Raw genomic sequence first — 8751 nt, 5'->3', positions numbered from 1 at the left:
GCTCTGACATTCTAGATTCAAAAGTCCCTCCCAGTACTGACCTTCCCAGTTTTAGGATCTCTTCAAACTCTGACACTTTGTGATCTAATAATGTGTGTCTCCCCCTCAGCTTTGACCTTCTGTGTTCTAAGGGCCCTCCCAGCCATTACATTCTGTGTTCTAAGGACCCTCCCAGCCCTGAAAGTCTGAGTTCTAAGGGCCCTGCCAGTCTTTACATTTTGTATTCTAAGGGCCCTCCCAGCTCTGACATTTCATGTTCTAAGATCTCTTGGAGCTTTGGGAATCTAGGATTCTCTCAGGCTTGAGGGGCTGCAGGTGCCAGGTTTCCTTCTGTCCAGACCCTCCCAAGAATCTGTCCCTTATAATTTACCCATTTCCCCTCCCACAGAAGGCTAAGCTACATGAGAATCCCAATAAACTCTTTTTTATTTTCTCCCCTCACAGCCGTGCAGGGGGGCTTCCTGTCTGCACTGAGGTCAAAGGTAGGGAGGGAAGAGAATCAAGCTCAATAAAAAACAGGTGGAGAAGAACACACACACACACACACACACACACACACACACACACACACACACGCGCGCACACACACCCCAACCCTTCCACGGGCACACGTGTCTTTATAAAACTCTTTTCTCCCCACAGTGGAAGGTACCCCTTCCTCTCAAATCCATAATGAGCTCCCCTTCAGGGCTGAGGCTCCCTGGATTTCTAAAAAGGCAAAGGACTGCACCCACAGGTTTAAACCCCGAGGATCTCAAAATGGCGGATGGAAAAGCTGGTTGGCAGCCATTCTGAATTCTTGGACCATCATACCTATGGGCTTCATGTTCTGCTCTATTCCCCCACCTCTCCCAAGATCTCCAATCTCTGGCCTTGTCTGGGAGTATATTAACAGTGGCAGAATTTACAAACACCTGGTCAAACACACAGTCACACCAGGAAATGCAATCATGGCTGGTCAGAGGAAGAGGCGAGAAGTTGCCCTGTTGCCTAGCAACACATCCTGGTACTGGATAGGGAGATTGTGGTTCATGGCTCCTGTACATTATCTGTCCTGGGAAAAGGAGGAAGAAGGGGCTGTTGATTTTTCCTCTCTGATGAAAAAAGCCAGAATTTAGGATCTGGGAGAATTCCATACCTAGCATTGAAGGAAGATATCCCCTAGCTCCTATCCTCAGGGAGTCCCTCATCTAAGAAACAGACTTACCCTCAGGGAACTTTCCATCTCTGGGAGGGAAACACAGCTTCTGAACTCATGCAGTTCCTTGAGATACCACCTCTGCCCTCAGGGAGTCCCTGGTCTGAGGTTTGAAACTTGGAACCTGCCCTCAGTGAATTTACAGTCTTTATAGCCTATCTCCCTTAAAGTCAAGGTCTGGGAAGGTGGTGGGTGAGGAAGGTATCAGGAACTGGATCATCTGGAACCCTCAGAGCTATCAAAATAAAGAACAGGAGACAGCAGGGGTGGATGGAAAGAATGCCAGGACTAGTAGCCAGAAGGCTTGGATTCTAAGCCCGCCACTCTACTACTGACTGTGAGGCATCTGAGCCCTTTCTGGGTCTGTTTCACCCATCCACAAAGAGAAGGGGTTGAACTCCATGGCTGCTGTGACGTTTGACCCTCTGTGGTCAGTATCTCTGACACCGCTAGCCTCAGGGGGCTTTCCCCATCTGCCTCTCAATGGAGGAGGTCACCTTCGATGACTTCTGAGATGCTCCAGCTACTGGCATTCTCCCTACCTGGGATCAGGGAGGGAGTCAAGTGCTTTGAAGATGAAAGCTGGGAAGGCCAGTGGGTAGAAGCCAAATCTCATTACCAGTCTTTCCAGGACGCAGTGGGACCTTGGTCTCTGATCCACTGGTTTACACTGGTTTACACTCTGATTACACTGGTACTATCAGCCTCCAAACTTCCCCAGCAAATAACCATTCCTTTCTCTAACTCCAGCTCCTGAGGATGGGTCGGAGATTAGAGGAGAGGGTGCCAAAATTGGGGGAAGGGGAAGGGGGTAGGACAGGGGTCAGGGGGCAGGAAATCCCAGGCTCTTAAGAGCTAGAGTTCTCACGTTTGTTTCCAGAATGTTTGAGGCTGGAAGAGTTGCAGACTCTTCTCTCTATGATCCAGTTAAGGCTGGGGATGGGGAAGATGGTTGGCAGCCAGGGGACAACTTGACAATATTTCCTCTGAACTGTGTGCTTGGGACCTGGGAAGCACTCCCTCCTCACCTCAGCTCATTGAAATCTGTGCTTTCCTTGAAGATTCAGCTCAAATGCCTCCTTCGACATGGAGCCTTTCCTGGCCCCAACCCCACTCCGAGCCTGCTAGCACCCCCCCTTCCCAAACTACCTTGTACTTACTCATTTTGTGTGTATGTACTGCTATATCCATATCTTACTGCTCCTGTTAGACCATAAGCTGGTTGGGAGCAGGGGCTGTTTCCATTTTGTTTTTCTTTGTATCAGTGTAGAGGGCAACCATGCTGGCCCCGCCTTGTTTCTTGGTCATGCTCCGTCTATCTTGGAACAGAATCTGCAGTACATCCCAGTGCATAGAGGGATGACCTGACAGCTTAGAAAGTTTGACTGGACGAGGAGAAGCCTGACCAGCCTTCAGGCAACCCTCAGGTGTAGCACAGGGAAGATCCTCCAACCTGGCTCCAGGAGATCAAGTCTTCCATGAGAGCCAAGGAAGAAATGGATTCCATGGCCCTTCCTATGAGCCAGTGGTCAGAATCTCAGGCAGGGAGGACTGAGGCCCTCATTTTCCTTGGATAACAAATGAAAGGGTTGGTCTGTTAAGGTCCCTTCCAGCTCTGACAGTCTAAGTACTGTCTCTTTCTGCTTTGATTCTCAGAGAGTGCGAGAAGATGAACAGTGTGAAAAAGGGGGATGGGGGAGGGAGGAGCATCCCAGGTGGAATAATTCCTTTCTCTTGGCTCAGGGAAACAGCCACAGCAACCCAGTTGTTTTGGAAATACTTTTATTGCACTAAAAACGCATTTATAAACACACATACACACACACTCATAGGTGGGCAGATATAGTTTACCTTAAAAGTTATCAGGAAAGTTGAAACATCAAAACAGAACTGCAAGAGAGAAAGAGGGTCGAGATGTTTTCTACCCATTTGGCAGGTGCCAGCAGAAGACAGGTTCAGTGGGGAGCAGAGGCAGTGGAAGCTAACTAGAGACCCAGGGTCCCCACTGGGATGAGGAGGTGTTGATTTCCAAGCACCAGCGGGGTCAGGCAAGGCACCCTTCCGGTGCCCCATTTTTACCAGCTGCTCTGTTTGGGGAGTGGGGTTCAGGAATGGATCACCTGGAGACCCTAAGCTCGTCCCCCTTTAGCAGCTTTTTCACCTTGGCTTCAGCCCTCCCCATATCCCATGTGGGTTTCTTTCAGCCACTGAAAGGATTAGGATCGGTTACTAATCCCAGCCACACAACAGGTGGCAGAAATAATGAGCCCTGGACCTAGAGTTATGAGGCCTGGACTCTCGTTCTCCGCTGCCAGAATCACCATGTGTATCTTGGGCAAATCACTTTGCCCCTCTTGGCCTCAGTTTCTCTATCACTAAATGATAGGGCTGGAATCAATGGTCAGATCCCTTCTGGCTCTGGCTGCCCTGAGCTCCACCTCAATCAGGAAACAGAGGCGGAGGCCAATTGTGGAAGAGAGGGATTGGCCAGTCTTGCCCATCAAGCAAGGAACAATGTTTGCTAGTCCCCATCTCCTGCCCGTGGAGTTTGGGTGAAAGGGACGCCTTGTGCTCAGCCCCCAGTGGAGAGTTCTAGGATCTGTTGGCTGGCTATCCAAAGGGGTGCCAAGAGAATGAGGAGCTGGGAAGGACTGTCAGGTCCCCATCCCAGAATGGGACTTGAGTTAGGCTGGCAACCATCCCACACTGCCTCCAGTCCTTGGCTGAGCTGGGAATTCCCTCTGCCTGCCCCCAGGGACCAGCCAAGACTTCTTAAAGGCCACAGAACTACAAAAAAAAACATTAAAAAAACATGAAAAATCACTATGTTCGCTCGGACTGTATCCAAAACATATTTACACACGCAGAATAAAACATGGGTAGATGTCAATCACTCTCCAAGTATAAATAGCAAGGCCTACGGCTGCCATCTGCTGTGTGCAGGAGGATGGGGAGCCAAGCATGGGCCCTGGAGGCCAGGCACAGTGGGGGCCCCATGGCACTCTCTCAGGCAGAAGCCAGGAATCATGCAGGGAGACGAGGGACAGAGGACATGGACACCATGGAGTAGGGAGTAATAGGAGGGGAGGAGGCTGGCCAGGAGTGCCTGGGACTGAATGGCTCCCTGGCTGGGGAGCATTAGGTTTAAATACTGACAAAGCACCCCTCTGGCCAAAAGAGGGGAGGGAGGGCAGACTACGAGGAGGAGGTGGGGTATTGGAGTGGAAACAGGCAGACATGCTGGTTGTCTCCATCCCCCAGGGGATGAGGTGGAAACAATCCTTCAATCTTTTCTTTCCAGGGCTTTTTCCAGGCTGAGCTCAGCACTAGAGTGTGCTGGAGTGAGAGCAGCCCTGTCTAGAACCCAGTGTTCTAGCCCTGATCCTGACATTCTCTCTTTGTGTGAGCTCAGGGAACTCACTCTCTTTGAGCCACCATTTCATCCAACCAAGGCGGTTGGACTAGATGGTCCCACTAAGCTCTAAGACTTCCTTTAGCTCGAGAACCTGACCTTCACTTCTGATCATTCCCAGAGGTCATCCCTTTAATCATTATCCCCTAGGGCAGGGAGCAAAGCCATGAAGGGCTTCCGGAAATGGGAGGCTTCCCACCTGGTGTCCACCTGATCTGGGGGTAATCAGCTGGGTGCCCCTGGGAAAGCAGAGCTGGGGTCAGCCAGGGTGGAGAGCAATAGAGCCAGGCCCTTGACAGCCTTTGAAAGAATCTCATCCCCTTCCCTTTGGGGTTGACTCTTCCTACACAGCCCCAAGGACCTTCTATTAGCCCCCTGGCTCCCTGGAAGTTCCCCAGACCCCTTCTTCTCTGACTTGGTTACCCAAATTTCAGCAAATCTTCAGCAAGCCAGGTTAGAACAATGCAGAAGGGGAATGTGGGGGGAAGGTACAGTCTTAGGATTATAGAGGAGGGCAGAAAAATGAGAGGTTACCCCCTCTTCTCCCCACTGAGAACAACCCATTCTGTTTCTTGCCTGCTTGCTTCTTCCCCATCTATCAACAAATCTCCTTCCCCAGCTAGAGGGAGGTGAGACCCCTGGACTAGAAGAACCAGGTCACGGGATTTAGACCTGGAGCAGATCTTGGAAATTATCTTTTCATTTTATAGAAGAGTAAACCAAGGCCAGAGAGAAGAGACCTGCTCAGGGTCTCCTAGTGAGCAAGAGGCAAAGTTAGGACTTGAGGCCAGACCATCCTGACTCCAAATCCGGGGCTCTCACCACTGCCCAGCACTGTTGTCTTAGTCCCTTCCCCTTCTCCCCCCCCCACATAAATTAGTGAAAATGACACTCTAGTTTCTTATAGGGGCCTGGGACTGAAGCACAGCCAGATGTCTGGATGCTAGCCGGGGCCCTGTGTGAGGGCCATTTTCGTCCCTCACCCCCAATCCCTCCTAGGATCCCCTGCATCCCTCACCCTTGGCATGCCAGCTCTCAGTGCTGTGGGTTTGGAGTTTCCCCACATTCCCTGGGTGGCAGGTGGGGCAGGTGGGGCAGAAATGTGGAAGGAACCGAGAGGAGCACCTAGGGCAGGAATGGGTCATAGAGGGGTTCCCCACCCCCTCCTCTGCTATGGGTGGGGCTGGGCTGGGGAGGGCCTTCACAAGAAAGGCAGCAGAGCCGTGAGGGGCACCTCCTTCTCACCCAGCAGGGTATCCCTCTTCAGGCTGCCTCCCTTGTTCACTACTTTGAGCTTGAGAGCCAGCTTGCGGGCACTAGAGGGGCATAGACCATCGAAGAAGAAGTCCTCGTTGAAGATGGGATGCCAAGTGTTCTTGATGATGGTGCTCCGCTGCTTCTGTAGTTTCCCAGGTGTCAGGCAGAGGCCCACACAGCAATTGATGCTTCGAGTGTCAAAGAGACGGTCGTAGAGGCCCTCAGCGGCGAGCAGCCTCACCCGGAGGCGGGCTTGGTCCGGGTCATACTCAGCTGCTAGGCGAAGGCTCCCTCGTTTGCCCAGGCGCACCGTGTGCTCACCCCGAGGGGTTGAGGCAGCCTCACTGCTGGCCTCTGGGCCTGTCAGGGTGATACGGCGGGCACGGCGGCGGGTGCTGGGGCTGATGTCAGCAGAGCTGTCATCCGTGGACAAGGAGCTGTGGCGGCCCACAGAGTGCCTCAGCTGGCTCACCTTGGCCTGCCCATCCTGGGCAAAAACCTTGAGCAGAGACACGGAGCGTGAAAGCAGGGGTGACCCAAAGGGTGATGACTCAGCTGACGAGCCCGTGTCACTCTCACCCCCACTGAAATATCGGTAGGGGCTCATCAGGGCCTCGGCTCGGGAGGTGCCCTCACCATTGGCCTTGGCCCCAGCTCTCCGAAGGGCGCTGGGGGATCCAGCCTGGGCCAGGCCAGTATGCTCACTGTGGAAGAGTGATTCTTTGCGTCGGGTGTGGGGGCTCTCCATCAGAGTGGCAAACCCATAAGATGTCTGGGCCTTGGGTACATAGGGCAAGGACATGGCGGTTTGGGCCTGGGGATCGGCATTGGTGGCCACAGCCTCCTCCTCTTCCTCTGGCCGCCAGTCCTCAGCGCTCTCAATCTGGATCACGTGTCGGCTGGCTGCCTTCAACAAGTTCTTGCTCTCAGTTGCTAGCTTGATGGGCAAACGGGGGCTTCGTTGGGCCTTTCGGCCCCCGCTGCTGCCAGACGCCAAGTTTTGTTCAGAGGTTGATGATCCTAAGTGTGGGGAGCTGGAGCCTGAGCCCGAACCCATAGCTGCCCCCTCTACTTCACCTGGCCCTGAGGTAAGCTTCGGAGGAATGAAGAAGTCGGGGATCTTATCTGGGGTGAGAACATTGCTGTACAGGGGTCCCTTAGAGGACCGGTCCCCATCTGCCCCACGGGAGGCACCGTTCTCCCCAGACCCTCTCAGCCGATCCAACAGCCACATGTTGGTTTTCTTCATGGGGATGGCACTGAAGGTGATGGAGGCAGGTGGCAGCACCAGAAATTGCTGTAAGACCAGACAAATAGAGGCCAGAGAAGTCAGGATGGGAGCAGGTGCAGCACAGAGGACACAGACCACAAATACCTAGTGTGGTAACATAGTGGGAGTGCGCTGAATTTGGACTCAGGCAGATCTGGGCTCAAATCCTGATTCTGACACTTCCTACCTGTGGGACTCTGGGTAAGTCACTTAATGGCTCTAAGCCTCAGCATCCTCATTTATAAAATAGGGAAGATAAACTAGATGGTCTGGAAGGTCCTTTCCAGCTCTGAATCTATGGTCCCATCATTTCCTTCTAAATCAGGAAGGGAGTAGAAGGCCATCAGGCTAGTTGGTAGCACCCAGACCTTGCCTTGGGAACAGGTGGTCTCCCCTTCCTTCCCCTTGTACGTGGCCACTTGAAGATCTCTCTTCTCCTGCCTTCTCTCCCAGCATCCATCCCCAAGGGTTCATTTCCTGCCTTGGTATGATAGGATCCCGGGCAAGAAGAGACTCCCCCTCCACACACACACACACACACACACACACACACACACACACACAGATGCCTCTAAGGGCAGGAGAAACACTTGACTTTGGGCATCCTCTGACATCTCAAGGGTTGGAGGAGGAAGAGATAAGAAGACAAAGGAGTCATGGCCCTGGACTCTCGGTCTATCTCCCAGGTTTGACAAGTCCAGAGGACTGCTTCCTAGTAAGAGATGAGAAGTTCCTCTCCCTACTAAACCAGGGATTTCCAGGCACTGTGTGCTCACATCAATGGGAAAGGAATTCAGATGCTTATGGGTTACTCCACTCTGTGGCCAGTGGATAGGGCAGGTCTTGGGACAACAGTGTAGCTGTTTTGGGATCTCAAAGCATTGAGTTCACATCCTTAAAGTTCTTTGGGCCTAAACAGTCTATACCCAGGGAAGGAGAACAATATCCCTGCTCTGCCCCTCTCCTAGGTTGAGATCTCAAAGCACACCATTAATGTTATAAGCTCAGACCCCTAGGGAAGGGACCTGAGGGCCCATTACATCCCGGATCTGGGTTGGACGGGTAGTAAGGACCATCTGGGTTTGCCCTCTGAACTCCGGGCACTCTTCTGTGCTAGGATCTCCAAGCACTCCTTTAGGGCTATATACATTTACATCCCTAGGTACCCAGGTAATGGGGGCGGCAGAGTTGCTGCTCTGGGCGCCCTGCTGAGTTGGGATCTCAAAGCACTCCTTTAGGGCTATAAGCACATATCTCCAGGGATGAAGCTTGAGGGCCCTTGGGGTGCCTCTCTGCGCCAGAGGCACGGGGAAAGACCCCTGCAGGGCATACCGTCCCTGCTGTCTGCTCGGTACTTGCCGGGATCTCAAAGCACTCCTCTAGGTCTATAATCGAGGCTCACTAAGGGGAGAAGGGCTGGGAGGGGCCAGCAAAGGAGCAGGGGAGAGCCCGGGCCCGGTCCTTCTTGCACACTATCCCCTCCTCCCCCCACCCAGGGTAAGTTTCCACCTGTGGCTCCCTCCCTCTCTCTGGTCCCGGAAGATGGGGGAATCCAGCTGTCCTGTCGCACCTGCTTCTGGCCTCCGGAATAGAGCAGAGGGAAGATTAGGGGTG

At 53.0% G+C, this 8751-nt stretch overlaps 1 protein-coding gene across 1 annotated transcript; it reads right to left on the bottom strand.

Annotated features, from left to right (window-relative positions):
- Positions 1-5811: 5811 nt before the first annotated feature.
- On the bottom strand, positions 5812-7116 carry C2CD4C (C2 calcium dependent domain containing 4C). Its single transcript, XM_036746754.1, has one exon. The coding sequence runs from the start codon at positions 7114-7116 to the stop codon at positions 5812-5814; it is 1305 nt and encodes a 434-aa protein (XP_036602649.1).
- Positions 7117-8751: the final 1635 nt, after the last annotated feature.

Source organism: Trichosurus vulpecula, chromosome 1 (assembly GCF_011100635.1).
Source record: "Trichosurus vulpecula isolate mTriVul1 chromosome 1, mTriVul1.pri, whole genome shotgun sequence".
NCBI classification, from domain to species: Eukaryota; Metazoa; Chordata; class Mammalia; order Diprotodontia; family Phalangeridae; genus Trichosurus; species Trichosurus vulpecula.
Note: the sequence above shows the minus strand (reverse complement) of the source record. Positions and strands in the feature narration are given on the sequence as shown.

Bases quoted from the DNA above. Each gene is read 5' to 3' on its own strand.
- C2CD4C (XM_036746754.1), bottom strand. From the start codon at position 7,116: ATGAAGAAAACCAACATGTGGCTGTTGGATCGGCTGAGAGGGTCTGGG.